The following is a 19,994-nucleotide window of genomic DNA, read 5'->3' on the forward strand; positions in this document are numbered from 1 at the left end:
TGAATGGATGAATGAATGAATGAATGAATGAATGAATGACCTGCTGAAGTTCACTCGGCTCGTTGAATGAGTGAATGAGTCACTGACTCTGTCATCAGACCTGCTGTGTCTGTAACATGTGAGGAGATGTGAAACTACACTGAGGTGGTTCTTATATCTTCTTATGCATCACACTTCAAATAAACACTTCAAATAAAACACAGAAGAAGAAGAAAATATCTTTAGCTTTAAACCTGAGTTCAGGTAACTTCCTCTGTTCAGTTCCTCTGGTGGATGAACTCTTCAGCTGAGCTCATTTTAAAGCGTTTACAATGCAGAGGTGTTTCTCTCAAAACAATCCCACAGAACTTCACTATCACACAATATGGCAGGTCAGGAAACCGGAGGATTTGTTGAATGGCTCTGAAGGATTGAGAACACGTGTCAGTCGTCTCCTGTCACTCTGACGTCCCTTTAAACTGCAGAGCTTCTCACTCAGACGCTGGACGCACACGAACGCACCACGCTGAGCAGAGACACACGGTTTAATCAAACAGACAAACACTTCCTGCCGGTGAAACGTCTTTATGATTTATTATTCACTGAAGGGAAATCAATCTGCAGAGGAAACAGTAGGAAGGAGGAAACTGTTGAGAATATGTGTGTGTGTGTGTGTGTGTGTGTTTCCTTTCTGAATTAAGACTAATGACACTGGTGCATCCCTCATCCTGCCAACACAACCTGACTGCAGCTTCTACAGGGAAACAGGACGTTATGTAACGACCACTGTTTGTCTCACTGAGAACCCTGGAGGCAGCTGTAACCGGAACTACTTTCTGCTGAAGAAATAGTCCCTGTGTAGGTGTTAACTGGGGGTCATTTGTGTGAATTTGCCCTTTGACATACAAACAGAAAGTCACAATTCATCTTAACTGGTCTGCACCATCATTTCTTTTTTAAAACTTCTGTGATTTTATTTCTCCTGGACAATAATGTCATTTTTATTTATTATTTATTTATTGACTTTATTAATTTATCTGGTTTTGCTTTTTAATTTTGATATACGTCTTTATATGTAAGAACAGATTCAGATTAATTATTAAAAAAATCTAATCAACAATTAAATTATTACAGATGGACAGAAAACTTTATTGACTTGGGAAAATTTAAAGTAGGTAAAATCAGTTCCACCTTCAGCAGCTGCTACAGACTCATCACCCAACAGCTGGTCCATCACATGACTGTAATGTTCAGGTGTCCACATACATTTGGCCGTGTATGCATGGATCACATTTCATGCTCTGAATGTTTTTCCATGTAAAAGGTGAATCTGAAGTAAAATGTAAATGAAGCTTTAACCACCACAACCTGGAGTGTGTGTACTGAATAAACTTTATTAGTCTCCAGCTCCGCGGACAGGACGAGAGGCGGAGCTGCATCATCAGGAAACACATCCACACACAACGAGGAATACAAAATACACCAAACTCACAAAAATAACAACTTGTACATTCAGATAAATGCAGGTCTGATTTGTCATTGGACGAACAGTTTGACTGAGTGACGCGTCTTTACAGAGAAAGTGATCAGAATGAAATGTTTGACTTTATTCACTGAGGAGTTTAAATGAGAGACAGAGAGGACTGCTGACTGTACAGATGTTCCCTTATGGTAAAAATCAAATGCAAGGACAGTTTGATCAGAGAAGTTTCTGGTCAATAGAACAAACTCGACTCTTTGACTGTGATTGTTGTTTGTTGCGTATTAAAGGCACTGACCAGGAGCTGCTGGATCCTCGAGGACGAACCTCCGTCCCGTCATAGGAACAGAGGCTTTTAAAAACACTGTGAAACACACAGACCTGACACGTAGCACGATTTCAGATGAAAGCTTGGTGTAAGGCAGGAGCGAGGAGGCACCGCTGGAGAAAACGTGTTCACCAAACTCAGCCTGAAAGTAAGTCTGTTTATCTGGGGGAGGCTTGAGAGGAGCAGGCACTGCTGTGGAGGTCTGAGCTGCGTTTAAAGGACGAGTCGGCTTTGTTCAAAGCTCTTGACGAGATGCAGTTAGCTGCTAAAAGCACTAGGTGGCGCTGTGGGCAGCAGCTGAATATTTACGGCTGACAGATTTACAGCAGCTAATGGACAGTGCTGGTGTGTATTTACATAGTTCCAGCTACATCCTGTGGCACGGCTCTTTATGGTAATGATGTGAGGGGAGCGGACATTTATCATCATCTAGAAACAGAAGAATCATCATTAAACCTCTGATTAAATGCAGTTGTATTTATTTTTAATTTATTTTTAAATGTTTCCTGTCACATTCTTTTCCAAAAGTATTTTCACTCTGTAGTTTTGTCGTTCTCCTCCAGTGTAAAGGTGTGTGTCCATGTGTAGTGTGATTATAGATCAGGTCTAGCTTCTATATTAATACTGTGAAAGTATCAAAGCCTCAGTCCACAGAGAAATGCACACAGCCTGTATTCAGAAACTGAGCCTTAAAACCAGCCGTCAGGACTTCTGGAACTTTGTGACGTCACAACAAAGCAGTCACCAAGCCCCGCCCACCTGGACCCACCATCCAAACCTTGCAGGATTTGGTTTCTCTGAGTGTTTTATCTGAAATCTGCTATATTTTTATTGGATCACTCAGAAAACAGTCAGCCAATCAGAAGAGAGGCTCAGAGCCTCCTCTCTTCTGATTGGCTGACTGACCTGTTGTTACTAGAGCTGCAGAGAGAAGCCTGAGAGAGGAGATGTAAAACTACACTGAGATGGTTTTTATATCTTCTGATGGATCAACACTTCAAATAAAACATAGAAGAAGAAGAAATTATGGAGCTTTAAACAAAGAGACGCAGACGGATAGAAAATATTTTTTGTTTTGATTTAACTTCCTGGTTAAAGGAACATTCAGCCTTTTATTTGCTGCGTGAATCGACTCATTTCAGTGGAAACTGTTTCTTCCCCAGTCGACGGCACAGACCCATAAAAGCTGCTGCTTCACTCTTGTTTTCAGAGGGCGGTACAGGGAGGAAGGTGTGCAGTCAGCAGAGGTCAGAGGTCACCGCTCTCCTCTCCTCTCCTCTGCTGATGTTTACAATGCGAGGAAACTGAAATGAGTGGACACAAACTGTCGACTGCCCCGAGGACGAGTTAACGGCGGACGACTGTCTGCTGTTCAAACAGGACGGGCTCCGACCTTTGACCCTCTGAGGACGCCCTGAACCCTGCGTCCTGGTCTGGGACTACATCTGTGCTCGTGCGTCACGTGGAGGAGAGTAACAGCTTTTTAAAGTGAAGACGGTGTTTGTGTTCCTGCAGAGGTCATGACCCCCCGAACCTGTTACATCATCTACACGTGTTATTCTATTGTTTAAATATAATTCTTAATGATAAAATATTTTGAGGATCTGTTTTATAGTGAAGACGAGGACTCTGTTCTCTCATAATCACATAATCAGCTCTCTGTGAAACTCTTTGGTCATCGTTTGTGAAAATGTTTTACACTATAAATAAAAATAAACTGACATCTGTCACATTTTTACAGTTTCAGGAAAGCTCATCGTGACTGTAGCGATTCAGGCTAATTATGATGAGTTTTATTCTGAAATACTAAACTCAAGAGCTCAAACAATCAGTCCACCTACAGGAACTCATCGTGTGAGTCATTTATTAAGTTAAAATCCTAAAATATTTTCTGTTTACGAGTAAAAAAAATATGCAAAAATCATATTTCTGATGATATGATCATTTCTTTTCTGTCTCTGTTGTGAAAATAAAACATTTTCAATATAAAGTCTCTTTGTGTTTATATGGACATCGTTAATTTTGCCATTTTAGAGAGTAAGAGGAATGTCATAGTCATTCAGGGTCATTGTGGGTCATTGTGGGTCATTGTGGGTCATTCTGGGTCATTGTGGGTCATTGTGGGTCATTCTGGGTCATTCAGGGTCATTGTGGGTCATTCAGGGTCATTGTGGGTCATTGTGGGTCATTGTGGGTCATTGTGGGTCATTGTGGGTCATTGTGGGTCATTCAGGGTCATTGTGGGTCATTTTGGGTCATTCAGGGTCATTGTGGGTCATTTTGGGTCATTCAGGGTCATTGTGGGTCATTCAGGGTCATTCAGGGTCATTCTGGGTCATTCTGGGTCATTCAGGGTCATTGTGGGTCATTGTGGGTCATTGTGGGTCATTCAGGGTCATTCTGGGTCATTCTGGGTCATTGTGGGTCATTGTGGGTCATTGTGGGTCATTCAGGGTCATTCTGGGTCATTCTGGGTCATTGTGGGTCATTGTGGGTCATTGTGGGTCATTGTGGGTCATTGTGGGTCATTGTGGGTCATTGTGGGTCATTCAGGGTCATTGTGGGTCATTGTGGGTCATTGTGGGTCATTCTGGGTCATTGTGGGTCTTTCTGGACGGACGGTTGGAGCAGAGAAGCTCCAAACTCTGAACGCTGTGGCGAGCGTTCGGTGTGAAAGCTGATCCGTGTGTTTACCTCTGCGGCTGATAGACTCCATTAAAATTTAATCTGTTTGATTCGCATCAGTGACGCTACAAGCAACTTACGCTAATATACTGCAGGTGATGTCATTTAGATACTTTCAAATATGAAGGCGGGAAAAAAAGGTTTAAAGGGTTAAATATGAGGAAACACTGTCTCCTTTCACAATAAAAGCGAACTAAACCAGAGTTAGTAAAACATGAGGCGACGTTACGTTACGCAGGAAGTTTGTCACTTTTCTTCTTTGGTGCTTTGAAATCAGCTGAATTACACAACATAAAAACTCTTACCAAAATAAAAGCAGAATATTTAGCCTCAGTCTCTTAGTTAGTTGGTTACTTTGCTGGCCGGTTATTTAAACAGGTAAAAAGCGATGTTGGAGATCACCTTGGCGACGAGTTCTTTAGTATAAGACACCTAAACTTTGACCTTTGACCTTCTGTCAGCGTGCTGATTGGTTCCTCTGTCAGTCTGAACGTCAGCGGCAGAAATGTTGATCTGTGGTGATTTCTTCCGTCCTCCTCTCAGCTCACTCAGTCTCTTTGGCGGCTCGCTGGCGCCCCGCTGGCGCTCTAGTCCTCGGTGTGGTTGTACAGGGCGTCCGCGGTGGGGTTCTTGCGGTGGGAGGGGGGCACCAGGTGGTCGGGCAGGTCGGTGGGCAGCTCGTAGCCCTCCAGTTTGACCTTGATGAGGTGCTGCGCGAGGGCGAACTCCTCGTCGTCCAGCATGCCGTCCCGGTCGCAGTCGGCCAGCTTCCAGATCTTCCCCAGCACGGTGTTGGGCAGCCGCGAGTTCATCATCTCCTTCTTGGCGTTGACGCCGGTGATCTTGCCGTTGATGGGCATCAGCGTGTAGAAGATCTCGTCGTAGCGGTGCTTGTCGCGGCTCACGATCCAGTCCTCGGCGTCGGCCCCGGCGCTGATGCCCTCGCCGTAGCCCTGACCGAAGGGCCCGTCCTGAGACCCCTCGAAGGCGCCGCCCGACACCATGGCCGGCGGCTGCTTGGACTCCTCCTCCCGGATCATCGCCATCAGGACGGCGATCTTTGTGGCCAGCATCTTATCCACCGACTCGATCAGCTTCATCTTCAGAGACGGGAACTTGCTGAAGTCGTAGTGCTGCAGCATGTCCTGCAGGGGGAGACAGAGACACAGTCAGTCCGGACTCCGCTGACCTCAAGCTTCATCTTGCACATTAAGAATGAATCTCATTTCACAGTAAAGTTCAACCACTTCCTTCACACTAAGGTGCATTTATTGTGAAACACAAACAGGAAGCAGCTGCACACAACCCCCCCACAGCAAAAGTACTGGGGTTACTTACTGTTAATGAGCTGGACCTGCAGTTCCTACTAACACTGACAGGGGGCGATAACCCCCCCGCCACCTCACCCCCACCCCCACCCCCACCCCCACCCCCGACCTGTTGAGCTTCACAACCTGTTGATAAGAGGATTGAGAAGCAGAAAGCGTCCCGCGGGTTTCTCCGCTCGCCGCCGGGCGCAGCAGGATGAGGTCACATGATCGCACCGACCTCAGAGTCAAACTTTGAGGTTTCCAGAGAGAAACTGCAGCTGGACGAGAGCGTGACCCTGAGCGGCAGGTGGACACAGTGTGAGACTGTGAGGAGGATCCACACACTACACAACACGTGTCAGTGTGTGTGTGTGTGTGTGTGTTGTGTGTGTGAGAGTGTGTGTGTGTGAGAGAGAGAGTGTGTGTGTGTTTGTGTGTGTGTGTGTGTGTGTGTGTGTGTATGTCTGAGTGTGTGTGTGTGTGTGTGAGAGAGAGAGTGTGTGTGTGTGTTTGTGTGTGTGTGTGTGTGTGAGAGAGAGTGTGTGTTCCCCAGCGACACTTGTATTTATCAAATTGTTGGCGAGAGTGGATGTTTTGGATTTTTCAATTCCCTGGTGCGATGTGTACAATCACACACACACACACACACACACACACACACACACACCTGCAGTGCAGCATCTCTCTGCAGGCCTGACTTTGCAGCTGCAGACTGTGTGTTTTCATCAGTAAACCTCTGGATTTGTTCGTCTCCAGGTCACACACTGTTCTCAGGCTGTTTGTGCTCGACACGTGATGTCACCGTCACCGTCACCGCCACCCGTCACCGCCACCCGTCACCCGTCACCCGTTTTCACGTGACAACAGTTCTACCGTGTTTTTATCCTAACTCCCCCCTGAGCTGCATCAACGAATCACAAGTGTGTTCAACCATGTGACTTTTCACACTGGCACCATTAAAAGCAGCTGAATTCTCTCTCATCACTTCCTGTTTGCAGTGCACACATGGATGCACCGACAACTATCACTGGATCACTGCCACACCGCAGAAAGCTTCAATATGACGCCTGTGAGGGAAGTTCTACAGTGTTTTTAATCAAACTCACACTGGAGAACATTTGTAAAATAAGATCTAAACACTGAAAGTCATGATGTTTCTTTTGAGCCCGACCCTGCGGCTCTGATGCGGCTCTGATGCGGCTCTGATGCGGCTCTGATGCGGCTCTGATGCGGCTCTGGTGCGGCTCTGGTGCGGCTCTGGTGCGGCTCTGTACCTGCATCTTGGCGACGTTGGGGAAGTCTCCGGGGCTGATGTGGTGCTCTCTCTGCAGGATGGTGTAGATCTCCGGCAGCCTCATGATCAGCTCCTCCTTCTTCTTCTCCCGCCCAAACAGAGACGGCATCTCCTTCTTCAGGTGACTGATGATGTAGGCGTGCACCTGCGGGGACGACAGCGGAGGCCGGAGGTTACAGACTCACCTGCATCAACGCTTCACTTTATTTCATTGGTCGATGATTAAAGGAACAGTCCGACATTTTCTGAATGAATTGATATTTTAAAATAATAATTAATAAACAGTGAGACAGGAACTTGACAGTTCCTCGAAGAAACAGACAGAACACACACACACACACACACACACACACACACACACACACACACACACACACACACACACACACCCTGCAGTGAGACCTTGGCTGAGCTTCGTTCAACAACAAAACTGTTTATACAACAGTTTCCTCAATCACAGAGCTGAGGCAGGAAAACCCGAGTCCAGACTGAGGGCGAGAGACAGAGAGAGAGAGAGAGAGAGAGAGAGAGAGGACAGGTAAGACGAACGCCTCATGAGGCCAGAGGTGAAAGGTCAGCGGGAGGATCTCCGGGAGCGTCTCTCACACATGTTGCTGTTCTCTCTCTGCAGCCATTGACTTCCATTCATTTCCACACAATCAGAAAATCATTAGCTGCTGCAGAGCGAAGAGCAGATATAAAAACTATAAGACATTATGAGATATCATCTGAAAACAGGAGACTGAGCGGCGCCGGGTCAGAGGGGAAACTAGGGGGGAGGAGGGGGAGGAGGGGGGGGGGAAGGAATGCAGAAGTGCTGAGACCCTGCAATCCTTCATACCGACCCACTGTGGCATTATGGGAGGTGGAAGGAAGGAAGGAAAGGAGGGAGTGAGGTCATTGAATTTCTGAGTATCTTTGCCATTTATCAAAAGTGTCGCACATGAACATGTACTCAGGTGTTGTGTCATCAGCGCTGCAGGAAACTTGAAGACGGAGTCACGGAGAGAGAAAGATGGCGGCGGGGTCGGTTGTTGTTGTTGTAGAGTGGAAACATCCTGAAACATCTGTCTACACAGCGAGGGTTTAAACTCCAGGAATGTCATGTGTCTCACAGCTGAGCAGCTCGCACGTCACCGAGGGTCAATATCCTTTTTATCACCTTCAGCTGATGTTAATGATTTATTCATTACTGATATTCTGTCCTCATACAAAATTGATTCATCAAGGGAATCAATCAAGGAGTGGCGTGATGAGTAATCGATAAAATCTCATCAGTTCCCATCCCGACAAACACTAGAGCTCAAACTTCCCACCAGGAGGCTGTCCCTGAAGGGGTCGGTGAACAGTGGAGAAAGGAGCAGAACGACACTGGAGTCATGTCATATTAAGGAACAGTAGGAAATCCGGACGCCTGAAATAACCACCTCCACCCCAGCTCCCCGAACGCATCACCGTCCGGCAGCTGAGCTGAACGACCTGGATGCCGCACTTCCCTTCCAGCACTTGAACACATCATCAAGGTTTCCACTAGAAAACGGAGTCGCTCTGTTCTTATCCGCACAGCTGTGACTGGCGTGCTGCGTTCACTGGATACACACAGTTACTGAGTCCAGGAGCTTTAATGGTTTCCACGACGACCGAGAGACGAAGAGCGGGAAACAACAACAACAACACACCAACCAAACATCAGACTGCTCGCACGCACACACACACACACACACACACACACACACACTCACACACACACACTCACACTCTCACACTCACACACACACTCACACACACACACACACACACACACTCACACTCACACACTCACACACACACACACCACACACACACACACACACACACACACTCACACACACACACACACACTCACACACACACACACACACTCACACACACACACACACACTCACACACACACACACACACTCACACACACACACACACACTCTCACATAAACTGTGTTAGAAGAAAGGCGGGAACTTTTACTATTATTAAATCGCCCTGAAAGTTCAAGTGTGATCTGTGAAAAAAAATGCTGCAGAGTTTTCAGAATAAAATCATCATTTTACAAGAAAAAAAACTAGTTACCGAGTTAATCGAGTTAACTAGTAAAACATTACCTGAATGAAAATGTAGTTTTAGAGGAAAAGATTTGGTTTTATTGTTGCATGTTTTGAGTGTGACGCAGTGACGTTCAGGTAATGTAGGTGTTTTCGAGTGTCGACAGCGTGATCGAACTCAACGTCACTAAATAAGAAGCGGCTCCATCAGGCCACCGTCCTGAGGAAAGGAAGGTCGACCCGGTCACGAGTCACCGAACCCCGGTCGCTCCGACAGTCCGTTCAGAAAGCAACCGTGAAGCGAAGCGTTCTGACTCGTCACATCGTGCCTGCGATTCTTCAGAAGATTAACAACAACAATCCTTTGACATGTTTGGCCTCGAGGAGGAAGAGGGACATTATGACTTCAGCCCTGAAATAAAAGACTCTTAGAGGAGGTAGAGAAAGTGAAGGAAAAAGAGGTGATATGTAAAACAAGCGAAGGAAGCGAAGTGAGGTAACGTGGGCGATGAAGAGGGAGGATAAGGTGGAGAGAGGGGAAGTGAGGTGAGACGAGTTTCGGAGCTGAAAACAACCATCACTCCTGACGCTGGTGTGAACAGAAACATGAAGGAACAAAGGTTTTCCTGCAGGAAGCCGTTTTCTTCAAGAACCAAAACAGCACAATCATTCACCTCCACCCTCCGAACTTCAAACACCGACACGGGACGTCAGGTTTCAAACCGACTCCTGATTTACTGCTCGAGGCCTCGCAGGAAGTTTCCTCCTCTGAGCGAGGGAGAGTCAACCTGACCAAAGGTCACGAGAGTCCATCTTTAAATCTACTCTCACTTCTGCTTTCTGTTTCTCAACAAGAAAAACAGGGACGTGTTTCGATTCCTGCATTTTCCTCTTCAAAATAAGACTCAGCAACAACAGCTAATGTTCTCCGTGGTGGGATCAGAGGATAAAGGTCTGGAACAGAAACGAAAGCTAGAACATCTGAAAGCTCCAGATGTAGTCCAACTTTTTAGAGATGCTGAAGTTGGCTGAACTGGGATTCTAACCGAGTCTGTCTTCCTGTTGTTTATGTTTTATTCTTTATTCCTGGTTATATTCTGTGCTGGACTTCTAACTCTTACCGTCACCAACTTTTACCTTCACACAGTGATTAAACTGACGTTTGTCTGAAGCGTTTTACATGGGAGACGTTGTGCAGTTGATTATTCTGCTTTGGCCCCTTTAAAAACACCGTGTAACGTTCACTGACCCCCCCCCCCCCCCCGAGACTGATCGCATTCCCCGACACGACCAAACATTCCTCAGATATTCCCAGAATTCCACGATCCCTGAAGGTGTCGGTGTTAACGCCAAACACAACATGTCATTTCCTGTCTCACCTTGGCCAGGCGAGCTCTCTTTATGAGGTCGTTGAGTTTACGCAGAGCGGCGTTCCTCGGAAGACTCTGGATGTCCCTGAACAGGTCCTGAGACTCCGCCTCAAACAGACGCCTGACGGGGGGGGGGGGGGGGGATGAATGGATGAATGAATACAAAGTGCTAAAGGGTAAAGGAGTGGACACATGAATTTAGCAGTAAATGTTTGAATATACCAAGAAGAAATGAAGGAATGAATGATCTTTTAAATGAATGAATGAGAGAATGAATAAATGAATGAATGAATGAATAAATAAATAAATGATTTTTTTTAATAAATTAATGTTTAAATGCATGAATAAATGAATGGATGAATGAATGAATGAATGAATGAATGTTTAAATAAATGAATGAATGTTAAAGGAATGAATGAATAAATGAATGAATGAATGTTTCAATGAATGAATGAATGAATTTTTAAATAAATGAATGAATGAATATTTAAATAAATGAATGAATGAATGTTTAAATAAATGAAAGAATGAATTTTTAAATGAATGAATGTTAAAGGAATGAATGAATAAATGAATGAATGAATGTTTAAATGAATGAATGAATGAATGTTTAAATAAATGAAAGAATTAATTTTTAAATGAATGAATGAATGTTAAATGAATAAATGAATGAATGAATGAATGAATAAATAAATAAATAAATTTTTAAATAAATTAATGTTTAAATGAATGAATAAATGAATGGATGAATGAATGAATGAATTTTTAAATAAATGAATGAATGTTAAAGGAATGAATGAATAAATGAATGAATGTTAAAGGAATGAATGAATAAATGAATGAATGAATGTTTAAATGAATGAATGAATGTTAAATGAATGAATGAATGGATGAATGTTAAATGAATGAATGAATGGATGAATGGATGAATGAATGAATTTTTAAATAAATGAAGGAATGTTAAAGGAATGAATGAATGAATAAATGAATGGATGAATGGATGAATGGATGACTGATCTGCTCTCTGACCTGTTCTCCGTGTTCTGCAGCGGCTTGGCCCAGAAGGAGCCCAGATAAACTCTCACCACCTCCGGAGTGTTGATCACCTTTCCCAGTGACCACATGAGGGCGCCGTACACCCTCATCAGCTGCTGGGTGTCCACCTGAGAGCACAGGTGAGGAGGAAGTTAGTCACTGATACAGGTGAGCTGCATTTTCCAGCCACGGTGAAACCTGCTCGTACCTGGTCGGCCTTGTTGAGGACGACTCGGATCTTGTCGTCTTGTCCTTTGAAGGCTTTGATCGCCTCGGAGAACTCGTCAGAAATGTCCAGCTTGTGAGCGTCAAACAGCAGGATGATCCGGTCCACGCGCTCGCCGAACCAACGCAGCACCTCCGCAAAGTCATAACCTGAGGACGGACACGGAGACGGACACGGTTCATTTAGAGCCCGGCTCGTTTCCATCTCAAACTAATTAAACAATTTCACAAACGTCTCCAGGAGGAACATTTAGCTGCTGATGAAGCTTCAGGTTCCAGATCATAAGGTCGATCAATCAACCAGTCCACTGACAGAAATCTGATATTCCATAATTGTTGAGATCATTCTTCATCAATCGACGGGCGGCAGCTAAACGAGGATCCATAAATCAACTGTGGCTGCACATCATTTCATTATTTTCATTATCAATGATTCAGTGAAATGTGAATTTTGTCCTCAGATGTTTTGTTCAGTTTATAACGATAAAACAGAGAAAAAAGTTTAGAAGCTTCATCAGATAATATTCAACCAGTGACGGATTAAACCAGTAATTACACGAACTCTTGTAATCAGGTTCCAGTCAGCATCAAGACGTCTGTGGGTTTCATTAAATGTCAACAGTGTGAAAACCTTTTTCTCTCTCACTCTGAACAAGTTACCAGAAAAATATTTTACAAAATGTGAATTTATCTAAAAGTTGGAGAAGTTTCTTTCATTATATTTTAAGAAGAAGCCCCCGACCTGTCAACACACACCGGATCACCCCCCCCCCTCTCCCCCCCTCCCCCCCTCTAAACCCCAAAACTCTCAAAGTAAAGGAGCTTTACTGGGATTAGTAACTGGGATTAGTGCCGTCTCTCTCTGGGAGCTGTGGAGCTGGAATGTGAAGCTTTTAAAACATCCAGAGAGAAACACGTGTGAAAAATCACCTTCAACAAAACCACAACAGAAAGCACAGAGGGCATGTCAACTATGTCTTTAAGTGTGTGTGTGTGTGTGTGTGTGTGTGTGTGTGTGTGTGTGTGTGTGTGTGTGTGTGTGTGTGTGTGGCAGTCTGGGTGTGGTCCCTCTGACATTGGGCGACACTCGGTTCCTCAACTGGAAACTAAACAGAGACAAAAGCTTTTAAAAATTCCTCCAACAGAAGAAACACACACGACTCAGATTTCTCTTTTCTACTCTTCTTCACTGTTTCCTCTTTGTGCTGCTGCAGTGACACAGTTTCCCACAGGATTCACCTCAGGTCAGCACATTGTTGAACATGCTGTTACAGGCAGTTTGAGCAGACTGTATTCTTACCTGCACTCCACTACGATTATCTGATGCATTAAGCTTTTACATAGAAAATTTATAAATGTTTAAAAACCACCTTTAGAATCCAGCTCAGACTCACGAGCCTCTTTTAAACTGTTTAACACCGACTATGTGCTGACCAATCAGCAGCCACCGAGGCTGAAACATCAAGCATCAATATGAAGAACCAGCAGCTGCAGTTCCTCTAACGGCCACTAGAGTCTGGCTCCAACAGTGAGTCAGTCCCCATAGACTCCCATGTTAAAATGTCCAACTTTACAGCAGAAATAAACATGTTTACAGCCTGGTACAAAAACTGTTTTGGTCTCTAGAGATAATTTCCTGTTTATATAACTCACTTATACGACCTGAGGATTGAGGGCGTGGCCTCTTTGAGTGACAGGTGGGTGAGCGTATGCCCATCTTTATCTACAAACATGAAGGTCCTAACAGATAAGTAAAGTTATTTTGAGTTTTGAGTTTGATGAAAAAAGACTGTGAGATATGGATGAAAGCCCTGGAAAAAAGCTAGTAAGTGGACCTTGAGTTAAGGCTGTCACTGTTTCCCTGGTGAAGACTGAACTTCAACACTCACACATACGCCACATTAAACCAAACAATCAGTCCCTATGGAAACAGTGGACGGTGCGTTCAGGGACCAGAGCACGTGTCTGTTGAGTGTAATAAACACTGGAGGCAGAAATCCTCCTTCCCGCATGAACAGACGCCACCGGAGGGACGACAGAGATGATGTCATGTCGCAGTGAGAGAGACGTCGAGGCCGCCGCTCTGTTCGTCCACGCTGAGACACGTCAAGTCTCAGTCCACAGTCAACAACAGCAGAAAGTCTCCGCCTCTGACTCAGCTCTAGACGCAGTGAGGTCACCTTTAAAATCTAGTTTACACTTCACACACACACACACACACACACACCCACACCCACACACACACACACTCAGCATGTCACCATCCAGGCGTTCACTGAAGTCTGTGCTTCTAAATGTGCTGATCATGTGATGTTGCTGCGAGCGCCCCCACAGGCTCCAGTCACCATTACAGCCTCAATGTGATTCCCCAGCATCAAACAAAACCAGATGTCTACGAATCTGTGTGTGTGTGTGTGTGTGTGTGTGTGTGTGTGTGTGTGTGTGTGTGTGTGATTGAGGAGCAGTTACATTTCAAGCTCAGCATTTTAACATGCGAGACGCTGCTGTCCACACTCTAAACATGACTGCAAGGCAACACACCTCTGACTGTTTGTGGACACAACACACACATACACACACACACACACAAGTGTGTGTGTGTGTGTGTGGGGGGGTGGGGTGGGGGTGGAGTTAGGTGTATCATGTCATCAAGGTCTTATGATGGTCACACCACAGTGACTCAGTGCAGTCAGACTGAAACACACCTGGTCAAGAGCCGGAGGGGGAGGGGAACAGGTGGAGCTGTAAATATAAACTGTGGGAGCTAATGTGGCTAACAGGCTAACAGCAGCAGCCCACACAGATCCATATACATATGATTACATTATGATTATTGATCTGTTCTCCTGTGAGAAACTTTTTAAATGAAGAACTCATTGTCGCTTTTAAGAATATCAATAAGCTAATTATCAATAAATCTGCCAATTAAGTTCACAATCAATCTCTAAACGTCTTTAATGTTGTTTTGTCCGATCGACAGCCGGAAACCAAAACTCTTCAGTTCACTGTGACACACCGAGACGCCTGAGGAACTGACAAAGGTTTCAGCTTTTCACTTTATAAATGACTGAGACAGCGATCGATTATCAGAACAGATTGATCATCAGTTGATCGACTGATCGCTGGAGAACCGGATCAGTCGGAGGTTTTCCATCCTGGAATCGTCTGTTAATGAATAAATGAAGCGAGACGATGTCTGATGGTGAGAAGAGGAAGAGTCCTCACAGCTTCAGGTTACAGCTGCAGGTTCAGGTGTTCGTCCCAGGAGACACGACACTGTGTGTGTGTGTGTGTGTGTGTGTGTGTGTGTGTGTGTGTGTGTTGTGTGTGTGTGTATGTGTGTGTTTGTGTTTGTGTGTGTGTGTGTGTGTGTGCAGTAAATACAGTCAGCAGCCAGGAAATTTCCTTCACCTACGACACTCATTACAGCTGAACGCCTGAGAGACAGACAGAAGACACACCTGAGACACAGACAGAAGACACACCTGAGAGACAGACAGAGGACACACCTGAGAGACAGACAGAGGACACACCTGAGAGACAGACAGAGGACACACCTGAGAGACAGACAGAAGACACACCTGAGACACAGACAGAGGACACACCTGAGAGACAGACAGAGGACACACCTGAGAGACAGACAGAGGACACACCTGAGAGACAGACAGAGGACACACCTGCAGAGTTACATTAGAGGTCTGTCCTCTGACTGTAGCTGCTGCTTCTGTTACTTGACATGTTCCACTTCCTGTTCGGAGGGAAATGCCTCCACACTAACAATACTACTTCCTGTGCTGTAACCTGCTGAAATTACATCTGGGAAAAAAAGTGTTCATAGTTCACCAGAGGAAGAGAGAGAGAGAGAGAGAGAGAGAGAATGGAGGGCGACGGTTCTGTGTTGGAAAGCGGTCACATGACCAACCACCAACTTCACGACTCTGCTTCACAGTATTTTGGACTTTGCTGAGCTCAGCTGATCCACAGTTGATCCACAGCTGATCCACAGCCGTCACACTTCACTACAGCTTCTACCTGAACCGCCTCTTTGCTTGAGAACAATGTTTTGGTGCATTTAAAGGAACGTTTCAACATTTAACAGTGAAGAACCAGAAGCTGCAGTTCCTCTAACGACCACTAGAGTCTGGCTCCAACAGTGAGTCAGTCCCCATAGACTCCCATGTTAAAATGTCTTTACAGCAGAAATAAACATGTTTACAGCCTGGTACAGAAACTGTTTTGGTCTCTAGAGATAATTTCCTCCTTCATGACACCTGTTTATATAACTCACCTGTTTACATTTTATTAAGAACTACAGTTATGGAGGATTGAGGGCGTGGCCTCTTTGAGGGACAGGTGGGTGCCATCACAGTTAGCTAGCTGCTCGGCGTCACCTCAGCCAATTCAAGACACTGAACGTAGAAGGTATCAGTGTCTGCCCTCACCGTACCTGTATGGTATGTTAGCTTAGCTCGTTACCTAGCTAATTAGCCAGAAAATGAATTAGTTTTAGGTTAGCCTTTGAGCAAGGTGCCCAAACACCTGGCTGTGCTAACGATGCTGACATTCAAAACCGTCACAGAGGCGACGTCCATCTTTATTCACAACCTGTGTTTCAGACGGACATCAGTCTCGTGTCTGTGTGTTCAGTACAGAGCTGGAGTCAGGGCATGGTTAGCATAGCTTAGCATCAAGACTGAAAGCGGGGGGGGGGGAGCTAGCCTGGCTCCGGCCCAAGTTCAACACCTCTGATGATGTCTCTCTATTCCTTTAATGAAAGCCGTCCTGACGCCAGCGGAGCGGCGGCGGAGCAGCGGGGGTGACTGAGTTCATTCACTGGATCAGGACTGATGGTGATGGAGCAGCAGCCCAGTGAAACCAGAAGTGGACTGGAGTGGACTGGAGTGGGTAGAGACAGGGAGGACAGAGCCAGGGAGAGAAGGGAGGGATGACTGGCTGAAAGCCCAGTAAGACGAGCCGATGGTCAGACTGAAGAATTTAAGTAAGGCTCAAGTCCAACAGTGACTCACTGAAATACAGACGTTTAACCAGAACCTCAGTCTCAGCTTCTTCACAGGGTTTTCTACATGCCGCTTAAAAGAAGGAACAAAGACATTCAAACAACATCTGTTATTTTCCTCAGTTTGTTCTCAACTTCATCAAACTATAATTAAAAGACACATCATGTTTCCGTCCTCACTCTGAGGCCGCCGTGAGGCTCCGCCCTCTGACGATGGCGGACTGGCAGCAGATCAGTCTGAGCGCTTCTGAGCAGACGGCGGCTCCACCCTGCAGACGATCTGCAGCCAAACGTACAACTGTGATGTTTCCATAAAACACAGAAACAGGTCGAACACCAGATTTACAAAAACACAGCATGAGGGTTCATTTATCCTCCGTTCAACAACGTTTGTATTTTTATATTCTAATGCTTCCACCAGGATTTAAAGCTCCTCCAGTGTAAAGGTCTGTGTCCATGTGTAGTGTGATTATAGATCAGCTCTAGCTTCTATATTAATACTGTGAAAGTATCAAAGCCTCAGTCCACAGAGAAATGCACACAGCCTGTATTCAGAAACTGAGCCTTAAAACCAGCCGTCAGGACTTCTGGAACTTTGTGATGTCACAACGAAGCAGTCACCGAGGGATAGAGGACACAGCTGTTCACGCCAGAGGTGCATTTCTCTCCTCTGCTCTGTCTTAATCACACGTACAGCTGATCTTTAAAATAACCTCATGAGTGTATGAATTTGTATCGTTGAGGTCGTCGCTTCTTTTACTGATGCATGATTGACATTTGGAAATCAATCGATAAACCTTAAATGTCGATGTGACAACTTTGACCATGTGTTTTTATCACGTCTCTCTTCATTATTGACTGAAACTGTTTCCGTCCGTTCGTCTCCGAGTTCATCTTGACTCATTAACTGCAGATTAAAGTTTAATTGGAGATTCGCTGTGTGATGAAACACGATGAGGTCAGGGTTCACAAAGGTCACACACCTGTGGTCGTACCCAACACACCTGCACTGTTCATCGGTGCCGATCAGCTCGTCTCACGTGTTAAAAAACAGAAATGTATGTTTCAGAGCAGAAGCTGCAGAAACTGAACCCTCGATCTGTCAGTGATGCTGCTGACGTCAGCCGGCCTCTGTGTGTGTGTGTGTGTGTGTGTGTGTGTGTGTGTGTGTGTGTGTGTGTGTGTGTGTGTGTGTGTGTTTTGAGTCACACTTGGCCTGTTGAACGTCTTCAGGAGGAATTCAAGCCTCAGCTGAGCAGCTCTAAATGTTTCCAGATGGAGGGAACGCCCCGCCGCCGCTTCCTGTGGCCCTCCGTCCCTCCCTCTAATCCCTCCCATCCCTCCATCCCTCTCTCCCTCCACCCCTCTCTCCCTCCACCCGTCCAGCTGAGGTCCTTTAACTGAACTGCAGCCGTCATCCTGGCCGACTCAATACAACAGCAACAGAGACAGAGTGAAGAGTTTGATCCCGTCACGGTGAAAGGTTTCTTCAACCAGAGGAGCAGAACAGACTCTGACCCTCTTTTTGAATATCTGAGTATCTTTGGATTTATGATCCGACTAAACGTCATCTGGGATTTTTATTATTTTTAATGGACTTTTTCTTCTTTTTTCTGGCATTTTATAAACAAGGCCATAAATCAGTTTGTAAATAAAACAATCCATAATTAAAAAATTGTTAGTTGCAGCCCTAACATACTTTATAATTGAAAATAAACATATCTTAAAGCTCCTCCAGTGTAAAGGTGTGTGTCCATGTGTAGTGTGATTATAGATCAGCTCTAGCTTCTATATTAATACTGTGAAAGTATCAAAGCCTCAGTCCACAGAGAAATGCACACAGCCTGTATTCAGAAACTGAGCCTTAAAACCAGCCGTCAGGACTTCTGGAACTTTGTGATGTCACAACAAAGCAGTCACCAAGCCCCGCCCACCTGGACCCACCATCCAAACCTTGCAGGATTTGGTTTCTCTGAGTGTTTTTACCTGAAATCTGCTGTATAATGATTTTTGTGACTCATTAATGTAAAAGTTAGTTGTTTGTTTTACACTTTTGTTAAGAAAAAAATAATTTGTGGATGTTAAGGTGGTAAAGTTTTGGGAAGAAATGGCATCTTGCCTCAACAACCCCCCCCCCCCCCCCCCCCCCGAATGTTGTGGTTCCTCCACAAGAAGTATTTGAAGAAGTATTTGAAGAAGTATTTGAAGAAGCAGCTGCTGTCACGCTCACAGATCTCTTCCTCTACTCTCCGCTGACTTTCATTCGCCAAATTTGTAACAGCTTCTCTTCAACAACGTCCATAACTCTGAGGAATTTTTATGGGCTCCTGAGCCTGAGACCACGTGGGGACCTCAGAAGGATCTTTGAGGGACTCCTTCATGAGGCTTTTATGAGCACTAACAGGAGTTTTTCCCAACAGCATTACAACGCTGAGAGTATGGTCAGAGCTATTTGAGTGCGAGTGCTGTATCCACCCAACATCTCAATGCTGTCGTATCAAACCCTCTGCAAAGAGTCCAAACTGTAGGAATGATTCAGAATCAGGCCAAACTACAATGAGGGAAACCTGCACTTTTACGATGCAGCTTCTCTTATCAGTCCCTCCAGGATTTCACAGGCTTTATTTGGGATTGTTGCGACTAAAACACCTGATTTCTCTGCAGCTTTTCTTGAAAGTTACAATGTTTTTAGATGTTTTTTTGTAATGAAACTGCAGGAGAAGACGACTGTTATCAGTGAGAGTAAATCCAGTTCACATCTTCTACAGTTTAACTACTAAAGCAGCAGATCAAAGTTTTATTCGTCACATGCCAAAGTACAATGAACACGACTGACAAAATAAAATAAAAAATAAATTAAAAAAAGGGGTGGAAATATTGCGATATTTGATATTACATCAGTGCTATGATTATAAAGTCGTATCGTTAAACTACACCGAGACAAAACTACTAAAATTCTTTCAGTCAATATTAAAAGATATTTTGAATCTGAACATTTTGCAACGCAGCAACTTCAGCAGCTGTGATTCACTTTTCCTGAGAAATAAAACTGGAAATGACTGAGAAATAAGTTCTGTTTTTCACACTGATAACTCCGAACAGAAACAAACTCATTAATCCCTTATGTCTTTTACCAGTGCCTATAAAAACTTTATTAAAGCTAAAACTAAAGACGACGTTGTTTTTTTTCTTGAT

At 44.9% G+C, this 19,994-nt stretch overlaps 1 protein-coding gene across 1 annotated transcript in view; it reads right to left on the reverse strand.

The window, feature by feature from the left end:
- Positions 1-1,348: 1,348 nt before the first annotated feature.
- ehd4 (EH-domain containing 4) overlaps positions 1,349-19,994 on the reverse strand; it is a 29,122-nt gene continuing 10,476 nt past the window's right edge. The window contains exons 4-8 of the mRNA XM_056393300.1: positions 11,766-11,932; positions 11,552-11,685; positions 10,532-10,643; positions 7,057-7,221; positions 1,349-5,617 (exon numbers count right to left, since the gene is read on the reverse strand). Coding sequence (XP_056249275.1) covers positions 5,060-5,617; positions 7,057-7,221; positions 10,532-10,643; positions 11,552-11,685; positions 11,766-11,932 — 1,136 coding nt within the window. The 3' untranslated portion in view covers positions 1,349-5,059. The remainder of the gene's footprint in view (positions 5,618-7,056; positions 7,222-10,531; positions 10,644-11,551; positions 11,686-11,765; positions 11,933-19,994) is intronic.

This window comes from Seriola aureovittata, chromosome 13, assembly GCF_021018895.1.
Source record: "Seriola aureovittata isolate HTS-2021-v1 ecotype China chromosome 13, ASM2101889v1, whole genome shotgun sequence".
In the NCBI taxonomy this organism is placed as follows: Eukaryota; Metazoa; Chordata; class Actinopteri; order Carangiformes; family Carangidae; genus Seriola; species Seriola aureovittata.